This window comes from Antedon bifida, chromosome 4 (genome assembly GCF_963402885.1).
Source record: "Antedon bifida chromosome 4, ecAntBifi1.1, whole genome shotgun sequence".
NCBI lineage: Eukaryota > Metazoa > Echinodermata > Crinoidea > Comatulida > Antedonidae > Antedon > Antedon bifida.
In genome coordinates this window covers 27,315,599-27,337,053 of record NC_136229.1, presented here as the reverse complement: position 1 = coordinate 27,337,053, position 21,455 = coordinate 27,315,599, and the positions used below count along the sequence as shown (strand labels likewise).

Genomic DNA, 21,455 nt, shown 5'->3' with positions numbered 1-21,455 from the left:
ATAAGCACAATTAATTATAAAATAGTTTATCAATCGCTGTTGGATGTGTATGAAATAAGAAAATAATTAAAAAATGAGAGTTCAGTTTATAAGCAGAAAAAGTTTATCTATCATGTAATTGGAGAGTTACTGGATGTGTAGGAATTTAAAAATTAAAAAACCAGCTGGAATCTGAAAAAGATTTACAAATTGTCTTACCTTTTCTGGTAAGTCAATATTAAGAGCAGCTGCAGTTAGTCCAAGTCCCTCACTCCAAATTGCCTCTCCTAAACACAAAAATCAAGATATTATACAGTTGACGCTCCTTGTGTGAATATATATCTTTCAAGGTCCCACTAGGACACAACAAAACAATGTAGAAACAATGGAAGTGAGTTGACCACTCACAAGAGAAAGTTCAGAACATCCATCACTTCGAAATTGATCGAATTGGTTGAGAAACGCTTACATTGGATCCAAGTGTGAACCAAGCATTAGTGGACATATCGAACAATGGCCACACAGTTGAACGCAATAAATGGCAGACATATTTTTCTTTTTTTAACCATATTTAATGAGGGTGATCTATCCAGCTATTGCTGATCATTAGTGACCCTCAGAGGTTCACAAGACAAACATATACACAAGATGCTCTACATAAACAAAGTCTTATTACAAGTCTTTGGGAGTGCAGTAATTTGGTCCTTAGAAAAAATCCTGACATGTGACGGGACTTGAACCCAGGACCCTTGGAGTGGTAGCCAAACATCATAACCACCAAGCCACAACTCCACTCCTTTTTGTACTTAAAATTTGTATTTTTGTATAATACATGTCAAATCATATGACATGTCAAAATGTTGTGACAATATACATTGATGCATAACCCCAAGAGCCAAACCAGAAAGGAGGTTTTTAATTTAAAGAATAGTATTTGTCAATGTCCTATGCATTCTCGGCTCTTATCCCCTCCCAACTGACTTACTTTGTGTAGTTTCCACAACCACACTGGGTAACGCTTCTTTCAAATCACCAAAACAAAGACCTCTGGGAGAGATTTGATCATGAACATTCTAATAACAGAAAATAAAGAAATTCATAATATAGTTACATAAAAAACAAAAACAAAAATATGAATAGTATATGTAATGCTAAATAAAAAGACTATATTAAAGCTAGTTTGACAAAAAAGGTGTGATGTGCCCAAATATGGTAGTGCTATGACATCATCATGTCCATTTATGGGCACATCACATTTTTTGTCACATAAAGTTTGATAGTCCTGTGTAGCTTATACAATAATAACTTTATTTTGAGTGATGTTTTTGCATCAGTGGCACAATCTATTCGGTAGTGCATCCTAATAAAATAAAACCATTACAAAGTTAAAAGCTAAAATACAAGTCAGAGGCCCCTTATAATTAACTTGAAAAAATACACACTACAGAACCAGAGCTTATTGTTAATGCCTTAGGTGCCTCCTCCTTTAATACACAATGCTGGATCAGCTCCGGAAAGTGTACAACACATGAAAAACAAACCAAAATAACAAAAGAAAAACGAAACCAGAAATTTGTGTAAAAAATGTCTCACCTTTGCACCAAGCTGATATGGATCCCTGCCATTGGGAAGTATCACAGGAACAATGCGTCTACGAACGGGGGTTACTGAAGGTGAAACTGAAGGTGGCGTTGGTGTTCGGTAGTTACGGATGTCACATTTAAATTTATCCTAAAAAATAAATAAGATGAGTACATTTAAAGGTTTTTTATGGCGAGATATTCCCTTGAAGTATGACAATCAGTGGCGTAATGGCTATGAGTGCTCACTGGCTAAACCCAGGGCCCCGGAGCTTAGCAATGCCTAGAGGAAAAAAAGGCATTAAAATATGTCTAAAATGGCTAAAAACACCCGAGGCCTCCAGCATTGGAGGGCCACTAAGAGTTCCTAAAACAGGGGCCTTAGGCCTCAGCGTTATGGGTACTGAGGAGTCGGGGCTTGCTGTTGGATGGATTGCATATGAAATCAAAATACAGGTTCAATCTATTTGTTGCCTGACCATAATCAGAGTCACGTGAGAGATCACGATGCATAGCAAACTGTAAAATCAGTTTCTGTTTATTTATTTGTTGACTCATTCACCTTTGGATCGGTGGCACTCACAACATGCGGTGCGGTCCAAAAACAAAACAACAATTTGAAAAAAAAAACAAAAAGAAGGAAAACATAATGAGAGAAAAAAAAAACTAAAAGAAAATTAAACTATATACAAGCAACAATACAACAAAAACAGTCATTGTATTACTGTAACCTTTTATTAAAAATTGATAAAATTTGTATTTTGTATATTGATATTGTTTTTGTGTTTCCCTGTCTACTTTGGGATTTTGATATTAAAAAAACAAATGAAACAAATGAATCACTACATACATTTTCAACTTTAATAAAACCCTTTAGGTAATAAATGATCCTGTACACTTGTGATAATCGAATGTTAAGTTATTATCTTCATTTAATGAAAACTAAAGTACTGTACCTTTGGGAACATGCTTGCAATTATGCTTTCAAGTTCCAAATCTTCAAACCGATGTTTTTGATTTTCTAAATGGAAACCGATTCTATCTATATAGTGCTTAATCTGAAGGGAAAAAACAGTAAAAAACAGTAATTCACCAGTGTCTATTTACAGTTAGGTGAAAAGGTCAGAAAAGCTATCATGGGCCTTTAAAACCTCCAAATAACTGGTCCATTGTGGCTACCAAATTGTTCACAGAAAATGTCATGATCATTCAAGATTATGAGATTTAATTTTTTTTTTTAAACAAGGTACAAGCTTGGTTGGTTGTGTGTTTGTACATGATTGCGTATAAATAAATTTCAACAATACGGAGACAAGATTATACACATCATTAATACCATTATAATGATTTTGTTGTTATTTGCCCTAAAGTTGATTTGTTTTCCCGATTCTTTAAGTATGTTTAAACACTGTGTACATTGCTTTGTTTCCTGTTAACTTGTGGGTGGTGGGTGCTTTAAATCTTTTGAGTATATACATATATTTTATGTTTTTATATAACATCACCTGTAAGTGGGAACATTGTTCCTGTTGGAATGTTTTTGAATAAAAAAAAATAAAATAAAATACACACATGATTACTGTTTAAAGATGTATTGTCCCTTTGACTAAATTCCAAAAAAATTTTTTAAAAAGATTTCGAAAAAAAGTGGGTCATTTTGAAGTATCATAATAGTTATTAACTTTCACCAAAAATTAGTCGAAAAAAATCAATTAACTGAAATACAGACGTTTTTTTGTTCAAAACATATCTCATAATGCAACGCGCTTGTTTGGCTACTCTGTATGCATAATCATAAAACTTCCTCACGATCTGTGTGAGAACACCTTCTCAACCGTGACGAGTTGTAAACAATCCTAATTAGCATCATGGATAATGCATACTCGTGGTTTGAAATCTTTGTTTACTTTCGCTCGCGACGATTTTCCAGACGAAATTTAATCAAATTAATTTACCTTATAATTACGTAAACTTGTTGTTTTTGGCTCGAATTTTTGACATAAAGTGAATAACTTTAATATAACTTTGATATGGCCAATTTTAATTTAGAATATTTTGACCTTCATTTTTTGTGGTTCAAAGGACAATACATTTTTAACTGATTAAAGTAATCAATTTAGTGGCATGTTCAAGTCTGGTATAGATAAAACATACTGTACACAAAAGTTTATTTACAAAGAATCTGAACCTTGTAATTTTGGTTGTAAAACCATGGTGTAATGACTAGGCCATCATATAGTACAAGCATCAACCACCAACCACAGTGCTGGAGTTGATTTTGACACTTACCTGAGGGTTTGATTGTAAGTATTTTGAATATGGCTTGCAGATGCCTAGCACTTCTTTTAGGTACATCCATTGGTAATAGCTAAAAAAAAAGGTTTCATTTGAGTTTTTTACCATTTTTTAACATTATTTTTATACTGAATAAAAAGAAATTAATCACTTTGGTATAACTTAGCTTTAAAGGTATAGTATGTTGTCACACAACAAAATAAATCTTTGGATAGGCCATTTTGTAGTTTTATTTAGAGTAAATACATTTTTTTAGACACAATAAACATTAGAATTAAATATGAGAGTGACAGGCCATACAATATATGTGGATCTCAACTGAATTGAGATGGTTTATCGTGGGTGAAAATATTTGTTAGTAAAAAGGTGAGTTTTTAAAAGCTGTTTAAATATGGTGGTTGTGTTAGCTTGATAGGTAGACTATTTCAAACGGTAGCTGCTGCTCATATAAATAAACATTTCCTTTAAAATTGAGTTGATGGTTGGTTATGGTATGAAAGGAGAGAAGCTGAGGAAGACCGCAGAGTTCTCCTGGGTGAGTATTTAAAAAAGATGCGACAAGAAAATATGATGTGTGCAAAGACAAGATACTTTATTTTCGAAAATTACCTATCTTGTTGAAGTGTGGAGATGAAAACATTGATGATTTCTTGAGTGAGATTTGCGATAAGATTTTCCGACGGCTGTTTGTTTGTGAAATTGTCTAGATGACGACGTGTCTCTAAACACCATGCCAGAGCCTTATCTCCAGGAGTCATCACATACTGTTCCGGAGTTGAGGCAAGATTTGCTTCTTCATGTTGTAGTTCCAAGCTGGGAACTACCAATACTTTTACATGATTGCTTTTTGCAGTCATTTTTTTCTATTTAAGGTCCCTGAAAATAAACGAGATCAAAAAGGTATCAAAACATACATAGGCCTAGGCCTAGATAGGCCTAGCTAGTACTAGTAGTATAGGCCTAGAGTATTATTAGTAGTGGGGTCTATAAATATCATTCTGTCTCGGTTCATATATATTATTAATTATAAGCCCCTACCTTAGAGGCCTTTCTCTACTAGGCCTAGCCTGCAACAACACGGTTCAGGTAGTCTAGCTAGGCTAGAGGTCCAGCCTCTCTATCTAGGCCTAGCTAACCTAGCTAGAGGCCTGGCCCTAGCCTATAGAAATAGGCCATCGGCATAGGCCTAGCCTAGCTAGGTTTGCATGATTAACAGTAGTAGCCAAATAATAGAATATCATTAAATTATTACTACCAATTTAAGACAACATACCCGTAACATATCTACATCATTTTTTATCTGCTTTAAAGGTTTTTATTGCAGTTTAACCACCAATTTCCGGTAATTATCAACACATACGGTAGGACGTGTGTGTGATTTGTTGTCTGTTGTCATGTTATGATGAAGGAAGGCTATTGACTAATTTCAGCAATGAAAAGGGTTCTAAAAACAAGTGTATTTTATTAGCATTTTGGAATGTTAAAAAATGTTACTCTTTTCTCGCCTTCGCGCGCATTATTACTATTTTTCTATTTCTCGTGTTAAAAAATAATTTCTTAGGGATTAATTTATTAATACTGACCGTCGGACTCAATTTTGTAATTATGTCTTTTTTTTGCCGCGACCCAGTTAGTATCAGGACAAAATCAGACAACGGAAAGTTTGTGTTTTTAGTGTTTGTGAATAATATAAAAATATGCAATTTGTTTATTTAAATATATTATATTCTATATCATAAAGCCCCACCACTCCTCGACCTACCGGGGTGGTATATTAATCCTATTGTGATGATTGATATTGAACACTCTACCATAAATGATTATAACAAACAGATAATTCCGAACTTAACCGGACTTCAACCCGTGTAGAACAATTGACCAACGCACAATTGCTACAATAGAAACACTCGACCAATTTATGTTAATGATCTGATAGCTCTGTATTCGTGAGTAACAAATACCATTGTGTATTCCCAGTCTATCCACCTGCCGAAGTGCTGTTAATTGTGTTATTCACGTAGGTATAAAGAGTCATAGTTTCATAGGAAAATCTTAAATAATTATATATCAATACTTTGTTATTTTAGCACTGACCATTCATCTACTATTCTTTTACTCTATTGTACTTCTCTAGGCGCCGAGGAATTCTCTTAATTCAAAACCTGGATCTTGAGAACTGAGAAGTTTACGAATTCGTATGCCACCAAGAGGCCTATAAGTGTGGCGAGAGCTCATTCGTAGACATTTCTTACGCTTGGTTCCCACTAGAGTGTCGCAGGCATAGACGCAAGGAATTGAACCAATCACAAGCGACAATTCAAATAATTCATCTTTGATTGGTCAAATCACTTACGTTGCGTTTAACGTACAGTACTTGCGTTGCGTATGTAGTGGCGGGAATCAAACATTAGAGTTGTTATTGTAACCATGCAATAGCATTGTGCTAATTACGGATTCATTGCTAAAACTATTTACTGTTTGTTTGTATCTTTAATGAAGTTACGTCATAATGAATTTGGGGAATATTCGGAAGTGATGTGGATCTGCAGACGTATTTCCAGAAAGCGTATTCAATACGTCACAGAGGTCCTGATTCATTTTCTCTGAAGAATATTGAGCAATTCACCAATTGTTTACTGTGCTTCCATCGGTTGGCGATTACTGACAAAAGTGGACTTGGAAATCAACCAATGATGATCAAGGATTTCCCGCACATTATTTTTATGTGCAATGGTGAAATTTACAATTTTAAAAAGGTATGTTATAAATTGTTATACCTAAACACACCCTGCATGCGATCCCTTTATGATGCTGAACAATTTTTAAAATGTGTCGTCGATAATTACGTATATGAAATATCTCATAATTCTAACAACTCCATGATAAAACAAATAAATATTAACTACTAATACGGGTTTTTCTCGGGGTTTTTTTCAGTTACGTGACCAGTATAATTTCAACTTTACTAGCGATTGTGATTGTGAAATCCTTATTCACTTGTATGCCCATGGCGGAATAGATTTTATGGTCAAAATGCTCGATGGAGTGTATGCATTCTGTGTCATTGATACTCAAGCTAAGAAGGTAAAGCCACTAACACTCTACTACTCCTTCCACTTCAACTTCAACTATTAGGACTTCCACTCTACAGTAGGTCTATTTTACTAATACTTCCACTACTACAGCCACTCCAAGTAACACCATGTACTAGTTCTCAAGTCAATCATGATCTTCAAGGTACAAATGTACTATACCAAATGTTTTCTTTGTTTATAGGTGTACATCGGACGTGACACTATTGGAGTCCGCCCAATGTTTCGTTTGTATCAAGAACAACAAGGTTTCCTTGCCTTCTCATCAGAAGCGAAAGGAATAATAGGCCTAGATCTTAATAGTATTGATAAAGCAACAGAAATCACACCTCTTCTACCTGGAATATACGAGGAGTATGATCTGGGAGTTGATGGAAAAGCTTCATTTGTAAAGGAAAAGAAATTCCATGAAATTGAGAAAATCCCAAAATGGGTATTCGACACTTCATGCCCAATGCCTACAGGTAAGCTCTTTTAAATTGATTATTGATATATTAAGTAATTTATTATGAATTGAAATTTAATGTTAATGTAACGATATAATTATATCAATTAACTATTTTTAGGAGACGATCATGCTGCTAACGTTCGACTTCTGTTTACCGAGGCTGTAAGAAAGAGATGTATGGCAAAGAGGAGGATCGGTTGCTTTTTATCAGGTGAAAGTCTAATGTTCTATACTTTACTTTAGATCTACTATATTTTTGTTATTTTCAGTGCTTGTATCAATATTAACTACACTAAATACTACAATAAGTACTATTGATATAAGCAACCAAAATATTCATAACAAATGCAATACAATTCGAAAATGATAGTGTAATGTAAAGATGTTAACCTTGTTCTTCTTAATGTCAGGTGGTTTGGATTCAAGCTTGGTATCTGCGTTAGCAACAAAATTCGCGAAAGAAAATGGAGTAGAGTATGCGTTGCAGACGTTTTCGGTTGGCTTGGAAGGAAGTACAGACATTGCGGCTGCCCGCAAAGTGGCAGCACATATTGGCAGTGAACATCATGAGATTGTCTTTACTTCAGAAGAAGGCATCGGAATTATTGAAGACGTGATATATTCTTTGGAATCTTATGATATTATTACTATACGTGCATCTATTGGTAAACATTTTTATAATCAGTATGGTAACAAGGGCTGTCGACATTTTAATTAGGCTAAACGTCTTGTGGTTGCTGCGAGAGGGAAGAAATTCTTCTTCTAAAATTATTGTCATTGATTCATTGTGTTTATATTATTTTAGCAATGTACTTAGTTGCAAAGTACATCAAAGAGAAGACAGACACAGTTGTAGTATACGCTGGTGAAGGCGCTGACGAACTTTTCCAAGGATATCTTAACTTTCATATCGCTCCAAGCCCAGAAGAAGCAGACCAAGAGAGCCATCGCCTACTTAACGATTTGACCTTGTATGATGTTCTTAGAAGTGACCGAATAACGGCAGCTCACGGGTTAGAATGGTTTCAGATTTAAATATTTAAAATGTCTGCAAAATTAAAACTCAATTACTTCCAATATGGGTTTTATTAACAGTTGTTACAATTAATAATAATAGATAATATTCATTCATCCATTTCCAGATACAAATATTTGACAGAGATCTACGATTGAAAAAAAACCAAAAAATGTAATAAACTCTCACATTATCGCATGAATCATAATGCAATGTTTGTAATTTGTGATCGAATTGACGATAGATGGTGGAAATCATTAAGCTTTTTTTTTTCGCGCAAATTGATGATGCTGAAGCATGCGTATTACTTCATCTTCATCTACTTTTTGTTACCGGAAAAAGGGCCAATCAGAACGAATCGCGCGAATATATTCGCTAATGACAACCGTAATTATAATACACAAATAGATGTTGTAAGCGCTAACTCAATTATTGAGGATATTTTAGCCAAGGATTTTTCTTTAACGTACCAGTATAATTTTTAAGTGAAATTTTTTATTTTTGGTTCCGATTTTCTTTCGAATTGTGAAAATGCTTTATTGTTTTATTATGTACAACAATTTCTTGTTAATTCTGGAAGATTTGATTGATGTTTCTGTTAGTTTTTTGTTTTAAAATTGTTAATCTGAGGCGCCTTGAAGCTAAGGTGGTTCCACATTTAAAGGCGCCTCTGTGTAATATAGGCCTACTTATAAAAAAAAACAACAATCAGGCTTAACTCATTTTTCCAATTCTATATTTACAAATTGAAAGAACGCTTTAATTAGAGAAATTTACATATTTTTCAGGCTTGAAATGCGTGTTCCATTTTTGGACCATCACCTTATATCCTACGTTCTATCCATTCCTCAACAAGAACGCGGAATTCGCTTCGGTATAGAGAAGTATCTTCTTCGCAAAGCATTTGATGGGACTGAACTGCTTCCTGATGAGATCCTATGGAGACCCAAAGAAGGATTCAGTGACGGGGTTTCTTCCACTGAAAAATCCTGGAACGTCGCGTTGAAAGAGTTTGTAGAGGATAAGGTAGGCTAAATTGTAATGAGTGAATATAAGATGATTGCGTAAGTGCACTTAGAGAAACGAATGAATGTTTTGATGTAGACATTTCATTGTCAGAATTAATAGTATTTTCTCCATACTATTAGGCCTAATATTTATTCCGCGTGGCGATTATTTAGTCAGAATGATATTTCCCAATTTTACCATTAGCATTTCGTTTCGTTTCGTTTATTTATTTTTTCCACTCACTTATATATATATATATTATATAATTTACACAACATATATTAAATGTGGGTGGATGGAGGTCACAGTAAGTTCACTGAACTTTAAGTCGTGACCCCCGTAGGCCTATAAGTATACTAACATTGCTTATTTTCACGCGTACAAGAAAAATAATACTTCTGTTTTGTGCAGTCAGAAAATTGTATAAGTAGACATACATGATACAGTAGCTTGATAGGTAGGCCTACACAGAAGGCACTCGATACATTATCATTTCACATAAATTAAATTCTGTAGGTTACTGAAAGCATGATGAAAGAAGCACCGTCACTGTACCCATTCAATACTCCGACAACAAAAGAAGCCTTCTATTACAGACAAATATTTGAACGTCGATTTGGGAACCGATCTTCGTGGATTCCCTTATACTTGGTTGCCCAAGTGGACAAATATGCAAGACCCATCTGCCCGTGGGATGAAGCACTATGAAAGTGTTCAAAGCCGTGAAGACACTAATACTCGATAGGTATTAGGCCTAAGCTATCATATGCAGATTGATAAAAGGACCGGTAAACCCGATATAGGAGCAAACTAGGTTTTGAAAACGTTAGCTGGGTTTATATTTACGGGCAGCTAGTTTAGTGGTTAGTGACAACGCAAGGACGTAAGCGCAACGCAAGGAATTTGACCAATTACAATGCGATGGATCATCCGAACTTTCGCTTGCAATTGGTCAACTTGCGTTGCGTATTTGCGTCTAAGTTAACCAACTTTAAGGAGACAATGAGTAATATTACTTTTAGGCTGTCAGCTCTCGGTTTTATGTGTGAGTTGTTCTTTTGAAATGAAGTTGAGTGAAACTAATGCAAAGGTAAAGAATTCCATGTTTTAAAGATGCAAATGTAAAAAAAAGACTCTACTATTACTAAAGGTATTAAAGTTCAGGTACAGATATGGATTTTAAATACAATATCTGGTTAAATATAAATAAAACAAATATTGAACAGAAATAACGACGAAAAACATGAATTTCCCTTAAAATAATCAAACACAAAAGTTTGCAAAATCCTGCAATATATAAAAGCCAGACAGATTTTTTTCAGTAGTAGTAGTATCCGGTGACTCTAGAAAATACAAAAAAAGAGTTAGTGAGTAGGTCTATACAGTGGATAATTTTGGTATAGCACGAAAATAAAAATCTAGTTGAATAAAATAACCAGAAACGTAAAATTCAAGTTATATGCCTATTACCTATATTTCATCTGATAATATTTTTTACTACCGTTTATTTTTCCTAATTGTTTAAAAATGTCTCCCTATTTACAACATTTGTGTACAAAAGAATAGGGATTTTACTGTGTAATTTGAACTATCCCCCACTTAAATAAGAAAATGCTTATTTTCAACAAAATCATGTAGCACATTAAAAATCTTAAAAAAGTATAAAACATAGGGGAAATTAGGAGGCCTATATCGATAATAACGACATAATGATAATGACATTACCTGATGAATTTTGTGGTTTTAACAAACCTTACAAACGTTTTCAAAACCATGGCTAATTGTGTCATTCCTTTGCTGTGCTAATCTTCAACAGAAGGCATTGACAATTTAATGACGTGTTCCCATACAAAACCATCCCTTAAAATATTGAATGAATATCTGACAATACCATTTGAGTAATCCTGCTAACAAATATAGAAAGAAACAAGCACTGCACACATGCGATCAACCCCACACCTCTCGCCATTCAGGCGGAGGTAATAATAACATATACATGGCAGCAGTCGCGTGCTTAAATTTGAGTTAGTGTTTACCGACAGACCGACCAACCGACCGACCGACATAGTGAGCAGCTGTAGAGTCGCGTTTGCACGACGCCACTAAAAAAGACAATTTCCCAAACGGCGGCGCCCCGTACAACGTTAAGTCGATCTCACCACGATACACAGTGAGTCGGTCCCGTACGATGCTGGAACGTCCACTGGGAAACAGGTTATTGTGGGAGAGAGAGTCGTATGTGTCTGTCCACACCGAATTGGTTTAATTTCACCGAAAGTAAAAACTGATCATGTAAGTATGGCATGGAAATTGGCTCTGATGGTCTCATTATAGGTAGAAATATAAAAAATATGCAATGCCTAAATTACACAAATAAGAGTAGGTACTTCTTTAAAGAAAATGCCAAAATTAACCGTAAGTTATTTCATTTACTTAAAGGTGGCAACTCTGTTCACAGGAAAAACATACACATTTATGATGAATGGTTATTACAATAAGTGTTTGTAAATGGGTTGAGTACTGAACAAGATTGAACCCAGGACCTTGGGACCAATAGGTGATCATAGCCACCAACCTATAAATCAACTCCTACTTTATACTATAAAGTTTTTTTTTCTTGACCAGACCTAACCAAACATTCCAACATTAAAAAAAAAAATGTTAAAGCCTGTATATAGCATTTTCAGTTACCAGTTTTTGTTACGCTAATCTAAAAATAATTTCATGGCGATTCATTAAATATTAACCAACTTAGAGTAAATCATCAATTTGATCAAAACCTACTCAATATTCTATCTAAACTATTATATACGTACACAAGTGGCTTTACTACCCGTTTGTTGTCTCAAATAACATCAATATTAGTTTTTTTATGGTCATTGTTTATATTAAACTTATCAGTACATACAGTATTTATCTGAATTTAAATTTCTCTTCATTCAGGAATCATATCCGTAGGAAATGTCATTATTAATAATCTTAAAACTAATTCACAGATTGTAAGAGTTAAATTTATTTAAGCGACAAAAAAAGTTTTTTTTCTTTTTTAAAGAAGTACAGTTACAGATTACAAACTTTTTCATCCTTCACAGGAAATACAATAATGATGATATTGAAAATTTAACTAATAATTCATATTATAAAGGGGTTTAAGATTAGTCCTTTGTAGGATATAGACATATTTCTTCGTAAATTTTTGAAATGACAGGTAATTTTTATTAACAATTGCACTCGCAATACAATTATACCTGACATAAAAATTGTTTCAGACAAAGTTTAATCTTTCTCATGAAAGACATACCCAGTGATTCCCATCTAAAAAAATTGTACTGCACCGTCGAGTTTCCGTAGGCCTATTTATACAATGTAAGCCTATATATTTATACAACAGAATGATAAAATATCGGTAACGATACAATAGATTTATATTTATTATTGTATTTCAAAAGTTTTAGAGTGATGGTACAATAGAAATATCCAATAGGCTTCCTAAAGTGAAATGAATGGATGAATGAGTTCATTCATAGCGCTATTCGTTAAGCATTAACAATCTAAGCTCAATAAGCTTAGATAAGCTAATAGTAGGCCTATTTCAATAGCAGCAGAGTGCTATAATAATAGGTCCATGATTTTATCAAACGCATTCAATTCTGGACTTACAACGGTAAGTAATCAACAAAATAATTTAACCAAGTAAGTGATTAATTAAGTTTTAGGTTGTTTTAATATTGCCATCCTAAATGTTTAGATACTCCCTGTTTTGATACGAATTCCAGTAAAGTCGTCTCTTCTCAAAATGCAGATGCATGCACGGAACAACTTTGAAAATGGTGGTTTGATAGATATTTTAATACTTTTTTCCGAATGGAAATTAGAACTCCTCATTGGGGAGACCCACAAAAAACCCTCAGCGGCCAACTAATGTGTATGTGCCATGCCACAATACAATCGACTATAGAATGTCATACTGATGACCGGATAGTTAAATCACTGAGAGCTATCCAAACAGGTTTAGATGATTTTGATAATTGGGCAAATGTGAATTGACCCTTTCCAACCAACTGTATGGATGTCGCCTTTCAAAGCCCCACCTTTCAATTAAAACGATGTTATGTGGACAGGAAGTGACAAACAGTCAACATATTGAAGAGTCTGTGGTCATTCAAATTAATTATTGAATTTACCAATAATAATCGATGGATTATTCGTTTATTCAATTCAATATTTTCTCCACACATATTGTAGGGCCTATATTAACAAGGACATAGCTGCAGTCGCGTGCGCAAATTTGAGTTAGTGTTTACCGATCGACCGACCGACCGAAATAGCTATTAGAGTCGCGTAATAATAAAACATAGTGGGTGTGAAAGAAAACCTATATAAGTTAAAACTTGGATTATGGATTATTCGAATTGTCGCTTGTCATTGGTCAACACGTTTGCGTTGCGTTTACGTCCTTGCGTTGCGTCCTAGTATGTGGAAACTAAGCTTGACAGCGGTGCAGCAGAGAATACAGGTATGTAACGTAAGTACGTAAGTGAGTTGACCAATCATGACTGTCGTTTTCAATTCAACTTTATTTCAGACAAACTGTCCATATGAAACATATAAATACAATAAAAAATAATACAAAGCATTATGTGACAACCGTCATGGAGAGAGGACTAATACTTATTTGTTGACATATAGTGCCTCTTAAAATATGTGGATTATGTTTTGAGGTTTATTGGATGTAGACTGTAGACATTATTATATTATTGATTACTATAGTTTACAAAACAACACATTATTATGGCTATACTGATACTAGTTAACACACGTAAAAGTATACATGAGATTATATATACAAAAGTTCTGTCCATTTTCTATGCAACTTTGAATCTTTTAGAATACGAGAAAAAACACATGTAATTAAAGTATTACAGCTTTTTTCAATTTTTGTTTTGAAACAAAAAATTGATTTCCGAATGTACTCATAGAAGGAGGGAACATGGTTATCAACAAACATAGCACTAGCACTACAGCTCCTTGAGCGTCTTAAAATCTTTCTAAGTGCGTTATTAACTTGTCATTGGTCAACAAGTTTAGGCCCTATATTGCGTTTACGTCCTTGCGTTGCGTCCTAGTGGGAAACAAGCTTGATTATTTTACAACTATTATTTGAAGGTACTGTTTTGTTTGTATCTTTAAAGAAGTTACGTCATAATGTGTGGAATTTGGGGAATATTCGGAAGTGATATGGATCTGCAGACGTATTTCCAGAAAGCGTATTCAATACGTCACAGAGGTCCTGATGCGTTTACTCTGACAAATATTGAGAAATTCACTAATTGTTTACTGTGCTTCCATCGATTGGCGATTACTGACAGCAGTGGACTCGGAAATCAACCAATGATGATCAAGGATTTTCCACATATTATTACAATGTGCAACGGTGAACTTTACAATTATAAAAAGGTATGAAGTGTACAGCAGACCTCTCTTGTTGTTAGGGCTACCTATGATTACACATAACACCCTTCAATAAATAAACCGTGCAAGAATAATTGAAAACAAATAAATCGCATTAAAGATGCTGCTTAAATCAGGTCTATGCTCATATCAAACTATTGTTTGAAAAGTTACTCGGTAACTCCGAGTTGGCGAACAAAAAATGTTGTAAAGTTTGCTAGGCTACACACGCAAACTTTTATTTGCAAGTTCATCAAGAAAAGTTCTTCAAGGTTTGCTCAGTAGATCAGTTGACAAACTTTGGCAAACTGCAGAGAAAACAAATGCGCAGAACTGTAAATTGTCATTTATTATTTTTTGTAATAACATACATGTCTGTCCATTATTATTCGAATAGTTTCTACGTTTTGCAAAGCGAAAGACACGTGATAGAAATGGAAATCGTACCTATTCTACTATCCTACTATTCTACTATTCTATCCTACTCGATGTAGGAAATCATTTGTCCACAACTCTATTCATGTTTCCAACTCAACATTTCAAAGATAGTTGTTTTTTATTCCTTCTGTAAATATAACTTGTTTACTATATAGTTTTAATGTATTGTATTGATATTTTTAATGTTTTTATATATTGTATGTGTTTTTAAGCATCAAGGAAAACCAATTTCACATTCGCCTTGTTGTGGTCATGACATTAATAAAGATTTATCTTATCTTATCTTATTCGTTTCTGTAGTCAAACATAATAAAATAATATTCATTTGTTCGTAATATTGAATTGCACATGCACTACATTTAAACACGATATGTAACACATCACTGAATTACAGTACTATTAAACATTGGTCGCATTACGTATTATGTTAGTTAGGTTAATTGTTCCAAATGTAGGGGACAAGTTTTGAAAATGAATTCAATTCACCATGAACTGTTGTTATTCTTTCTAAAAACTCAGTGATAAAACAAATACATTTGGGTTTTTTTCAGTTACGTGACCAGTATAATTTCAACTTTACTAGCGACTGTGATTGTGAAATTCTTATTCACTTGTATGCTTATGGCGGAATAGATTTTATGGTCAAAATGCTTGATGGAGTGTATGCATTCTGTGTCGTTGATACACAGGCTAAGAAGGTATAAATCAATTTTACAGTGTACCAATTCCCACTTCTACTTCTACTGCCACTTCTAATACCATCACTTCAACTACCACCACTTCAACTACGACTACCACTTTCATTTCTACTACCATTTATACCTCCACTACTACTATAATATCACTTCCACTACTACCCACTTCCACTTCTAATACCACTTCCACTACAACCACTTCCACTTCTAATACCACTTCCACTACTACCATTTTCACTTCCAGTACCACTTCCACTACTACCCACTTCCACTTCTAATACCACTTCCACTACTACCCACTTCCACTTCTAATACCACTTCCACTACTACCCACTTCCACTTCTAATACCACTTCCACTACTACCCACTTCCACTTCTAATACCACTTCCACTACTATCCACTTCCGCTTCACTAGCTTCCTGCTACTACCACTACCACATCCACTACGAATACTGCTTACTTCCACTACCACTAATAGTAGGATTTCTACTATTATTTTAATAACACTACACTATACGTACTATCACTACTACTTAAACTTCTACTAATTATAGTCACGTCACTTCTACTAGCATTTCCACTATCACTACTACTTCCATTTCTACTAATTATAGTCACGTCACTTCTACTACCATTTCCACTATCACTACTACTTCCACTTCTACTAATTATAGTCACGTCACTTCTACTACCATTTCCACTATCACTATTACTTTCACTTCTACTATTTATAGTCACGTCACTTCTACTACCATTTCCACTATCATTACTACTTCCACTTTTACTCTACTAGTAAATGTCTATTCCACTTTTACTACTAATGTCTATTCCCCTTTTACTGCTGCTACTACTCTGCTACTGGTAGTAGGCCTACTACTAATACATACTGCTCAAATTCTATTACCACTTCCACTACCACTAATACTTCCAAATAATATACTACCTTATAAACTACTCGCACTAAAACAAAACTACTACTTTTACTTCTACTATCACTAACTAACAATACCACCTACTAATTATAATACTTCAACTTCTACTACTACCGTTACATCTTTAACTACTATTACCTACCACTACTACTTCGAATATATCTGTTTTCTTTGTTTACAGGTGTACATTGGACGTGACACTATTGGAGTTCGCCCAATGTATCGTTTGTATCAAGAAAAACGAGGTTTTCTTGCCTTCTCATCTGAAGCGAAAGGGATAGTTGATCTTAACTGCATACAAACAGAAATTACACCTGTACTTCCTGGACTATACGAAGAGTATGATGTGGGGCTTGATGGAAAAGCTTCATTTGTAGAGAGAAAACGGTTTCATTCAATCGAAAAACTACCAAAATGGGCAGACACCTCATGCCCGATGCCTATAGGTATAAGCTTCTAATTTATCTTTTATCAAAAATTTAAGTCAGCATGACATGAGTGTGTTTCTTGTCTTAAAAAATGTCTGAAATTGTACGATTATATGCATAATGTTAATTAACTAATTCATTATAGGAGACGATCACGCTGCTAACATTCGAGTCTTGTTTACCGAGGCTGTAAGAAAGAGATTTATGGCAAAGAGGAGAATCGGTTGCTTTCTATCAGGTAAACTCTAATTGCCTATACATTTTCTGTTGATAAGAATTAGACATATACATAACAGACAGCTATCATTTGCAAAGATTTGGTGAGAGACAGTATCTTACCGAATGATGGCGATTTGTTTACGAAACTACGATTTTTTTTTCTTTTTTAATGTTAGGTGGTTTGGATTCAAGCTTGGTATCTGCGTTAGCAGCAAAATTCGCCATAGAAAATGGAGTAGAGTATGCGTTGCAGACGTTTTCGGTTGGCTTGGAAGGAAGTACAGACGTTGCTGCTGCCCGAAAAGTGGCAGCACATATTGGCAGTGAACATCACGAGATTGTGATTACTCCAGAAGAAGGCATTGGAATTATTGAAGACGTGATATATTCTTTGGAATCTTATGATATCATTACTCTACGTGGATCTATTGGTAATCTTTTTTATTCAACCGTAAAATTCAATTAAACGTTTCTATTAAAAGGCCAAATCATTGTAAACAATTTGATAATGTGTCCTTTGTTGCACGTAATAGGCTGATGAATAAATAAATTCAACTATTTGCTTGACGTAGTGTTCTATTATGCTCTCAATGTATTTTGATCCCATTTTTACTGTCACTAATTGTTTACATTTAGCAATGTACCTAGTTGCAAAGTACATCAAAGAGAAGACTGACACAGTTGTAGTATACTCTGGTGAAGGCTCTGACGAACTTTTTCAAGGATACATTAACTTTCATCTTGCTCCAAGCCCAGAAGAAGCAGACGAAGAGAGCCGTCGCCTACTTAACGATTTGTACTTGTTTGATGTTCAAAGGAGTGATAAAATACCGGCAGCTCACGGGTTAGGAGAATTTAACATTTAGAATATACCATTGAAATGAATAATGAACAAATAATTATTGATAATTCTCTATTGTACATTTTACAATTTAAAGAACACTTTTTCTAACTAATTCAAAGATTATCTTTGCATATTTCAGACTTGAAATACGTGTTCCATTTTTGGACCATCATCTTATATCCTACGTTCTATCCATTCCTCAACAAGAACGTGGACCTCGTTTTGGCATAGAGAAGTATCTTCTTCGCAAAGCTTTTGATGGAACTGGACTGCTTCCTGATGAGATCCTATGGAGACCTAAAGAAGGATTTAGTGACGGCGTTTCTTCCACTGAAAAATCCTGGAACGTCGTGTTAAAAGAGTTTGTAGAGGATAAGGTAAGTTTTAACCAATTAGGAACATATTGAAAACTATCGTTCCTGCACTATATGGTTCAAGCATTGGCGTACAACTCCCATTTACTGATGTTGTGGCGCTATTCACGATTGTCAGCAGAACTGTACAGGGAAAATATTTTCATTCATTAGAATGTTTGAATATTATATGACTCGTTATTTTATTTTACACGTATCTAAAATCACAAAAGCACTAAAATAGTTACATTTTATTCGTTTGTTAACCATTCTCTTTTGAATCGGTGGCAATCAAACGAAATGCCATATTCGGTTGGTTTGAGTGATTTAAACATCAAAGGTTGCATTATTTTCCCCCAACGTGTTAAGACAGGAACTCAATAAAGGGTCTTTCACACCGGTTTCGGTCTGGCACCGGCAAATCAAGTCGCCGACGCCAATGTTTCGTTTTCCACGCGACTACGCTCATATCAATTTGCGCATAGCCGCGTGGAGCGTCGTGAAAACGAAACATTGGCGTTCGACTTGATTTGCCGGTGCCGGACAGGAACCGTCAAGGAATAGGTGTGAAAGACCCTTAATGCATGAACATAATTATTACATTATTAGAGTATTATAATCATTAATGTTTGTATTTCTTTTAGGTTACTGAAAGCATGATGAAAGAAGCACCGTCACTGTTCCCATTCAATACTCCGACAACAAAAGAAGCCTTCTATTACAGACAGATATTTGAACGTCGATTTGGGAACCACTCTTCGTGGATTCCCTACATGTGGTGGCCCAAATGGACGAACATGGTAGACCCATCTGCTCGTGGAATGAAGCACTATAAAAAAAGTGTTCATAACTGTGATGACGCTAATTCTTCATAGTTATATTTAGTCGTAACGAAAACATGTGACAATGAAAATAATAATAATTTCTCTAACTAGAGGGTGAGCTCGCTTCGCTCGCTCCCCCTCTAGGAAGTGTAGACGATGGTTCTCGGAATGATAATGTCCTTCTTGTACGTTTTCTGTCGGTTACCATTATTGAAAATGCTTGACATTCGTAAAATTAAACTATTCTGTTTCACAGTGTCTTAGATGATTAATAACATTTTAAAGTATAGTCTTTATTGTTTGGTAGGGCCCTTATATATATGGCGGAGGTGGGGAGGCGGAGTTCATTTGAGGGAAGTGCTTATTCGAGGGATATATGTTAAATTGTTTAGTTTTAATAATATGGTAACATTTATAATCAAATGAAATCCTCTAATAGATATGAAAAGTGGTAAAAAAGAATAACAAATGCTTGGTAAATTGTAGATAACAGTGCGATGAATTCTACTACAAATAGTATAATTGTGTTATTATAAATGTGGATGGGATGGACGTTTATTAGATAGTTGGGTTGGGTGGCGGGGAGGAGGGGGGGGGGATTATTATTCAAAGTGATGTTTTATTGGAGAAGCGTTTATTCAAATAAATATCATCCTAATAAGTATTAATACATTATTTAATTTAAACATCTTTTGAAACTAACTGCCGTGACAGAGTGGGCCGTTTCGGCCCAAGAAAGAAGACATTACGGCTTGCAACATGGGCAGACATCTCGGTCCTAACGGGACACAGATAGCCTACAGTTATTCCTGCCAGCTTACTTAATAAAACTCAGCTATCGGGATTTCGCTCGATTAATGTCTTATCATCAATTCTCCCTATGTAATTTTATAATACTATTCCCCACAATATATTCCGATTCTTTATGGCGTATATTTAATTTGATCTTTATTAATTTGCAGTATAATTTTTATTTTTTAACTACTGTACCTTTCACACGCGCGATCCGTTCCTAAAATAAACAAAAAACTAAAATGGCTATGACTAATGGCCAACTTACGCTCCAGGCCTATACTATCTGTTTTTTTCTTCCGTCTTCCAAAGGGACACTGTATTGATTGATGGAAAGTGCCTGTTTCCAGTCACCTTTAGGGTCAAATCTATTATTTTAACTGCTCCCTTGTGTATAAAAGAGAGAAAATAGTTGAAACCATGTTGCTGCAAGGTGAACTTATCGTAAACCCGGAAATTACTTGACCGCGAAGAATTGAAATTGAGTAGAAAATCTACTGTTGAAATCATAAAATAATGTTGTTAAAAAACTCTTTGTAATATCTTCCTAAGATAGAAATATGGAAAAATAGCGTCGAACTGAACACTAATGTTATCAAATCTATGTTTCGCGGTACATCTGAGATAGATAAGGTAGGTATTCAAGGCGGAGATTTGTACCGAAGTTTTTGCATTGTGCTCGCCTATGTCAGAATTAACCATAATTTATATATAGAAGCGCTACGTTCACAAGGCTCGAACTAGGTAGAAATTACGTAATTTCATATGCTATGCGAAAGAGATGGGATTCCAGATATTGTTTGAAAATATGTCAATAAAGTTGGCATTCTTGATTATATTGCATGGTAACTAGAAGACCACGTCAATTGACTGCGTTTTCAAAACTAGTAGGCCTACAACAGTTTGTTTGAACGCCTCAAAATCATACACTGTCAATGGTCTATTGTGACATTCTTATAATTCACCGAAGCATACTTATACACGCAAAATAAGAATATACTATCCGTAATATAAAATAATATTAATTGTAATAAAGCAAAAATGTATGATTAAATTCTCTC

The 21,455-nt window shown here is 34.6% G+C and overlaps 2 protein-coding genes and 1 pseudogene across 3 annotated transcripts in view; 2 read left to right on the top strand and 1 right to left on the bottom strand.

Annotated features, from left to right (window-relative positions):
* LOC144839304 (dynein heavy chain domain-containing protein 1-like) overlaps positions 1 to 5,365 on the bottom strand; it is a 103,967-nt gene extending 98,602 nt beyond the window's left edge. The window contains exons 1-7 of the mRNA XM_078694621.1: positions 5,128 to 5,365; positions 4,464 to 4,730; positions 3,849 to 3,927; positions 2,516 to 2,617; positions 1,573 to 1,710; positions 965 to 1,052; positions 199 to 266 (exon numbers count right to left, since the gene is read on the bottom strand). Of these exons, the coding sequence (XP_078550747.1) occupies positions 199 to 266; positions 965 to 1,052; positions 1,573 to 1,710; positions 2,516 to 2,617; positions 3,849 to 3,927; positions 4,464 to 4,711 (723 nt within the window). The 5' untranslated portion in view covers positions 4,712 to 4,730; positions 5,128 to 5,365. The remainder of the gene's footprint in view (positions 1 to 198; positions 267 to 964; positions 1,053 to 1,572; positions 1,711 to 2,515; positions 2,618 to 3,848; positions 3,928 to 4,463; positions 4,731 to 5,127) is intronic.
* A 472-nt stretch (positions 5,366 to 5,837) lies between these two features.
* Positions 5,838 to 10,917, top strand: LOC144839714 (asparagine synthetase [glutamine-hydrolyzing]-like; annotated as a pseudogene). The gene is made up of 9 exons (XR_013611780.1): positions 5,838 to 5,871; positions 5,989 to 6,610; positions 6,792 to 6,938; positions 7,131 to 7,410; positions 7,513 to 7,605; positions 7,805 to 8,059; positions 8,200 to 8,407; positions 9,198 to 9,435; positions 9,934 to 10,917. The product of XR_013611780.1 is annotated as an asparagine synthetase [glutamine-hydrolyzing]-like (transcript).
* Positions 10,918 to 11,614: 697 nt separating this feature from the next.
* Positions 11,615 to 20,145, top strand: LOC144839782 (asparagine synthetase [glutamine-hydrolyzing]-like). The gene is made up of 9 exons (XM_078695273.1): positions 11,615 to 11,709; positions 14,610 to 14,874; positions 15,858 to 16,004; positions 17,116 to 17,380; positions 17,508 to 17,600; positions 17,758 to 18,012; positions 18,218 to 18,425; positions 18,565 to 18,802; positions 19,423 to 20,145. Exons 2-9 carry the CDS (start codon positions 14,623 to 14,625, stop codon positions 19,651 to 19,653), a joined length of 1,689 nt encoding a protein of 562 aa, XP_078551399.1. The 5' UTR covers positions 11,615 to 11,709; positions 14,610 to 14,622; the 3' UTR covers positions 19,654 to 20,145.
* Positions 20,146 to 21,455: the final 1,310 nt, after the last annotated feature.

Bases quoted from the DNA above. Each gene is read 5' to 3' on its own strand.
- LOC144839782 (XM_078695273.1), top strand. From the start codon at position 14,623: ATGTGTGGAATTTGGGGAATATTCGGAAGTGATATGGATCTGCAGACG. The intron at 17,601-17,757 runs GTAAACTCTAAT...TTTTAATGTTAG, and splicing joins AATCGGTTGCTTTCTATCAG to GTGGTTTGGATTCAAGCTTG. The intron at 18,426-18,564 runs GTTAGGAGAATT...TGCATATTTCAG, and splicing joins AAAATACCGGCAGCTCACGG to ACTTGAAATACGTGTTCCAT.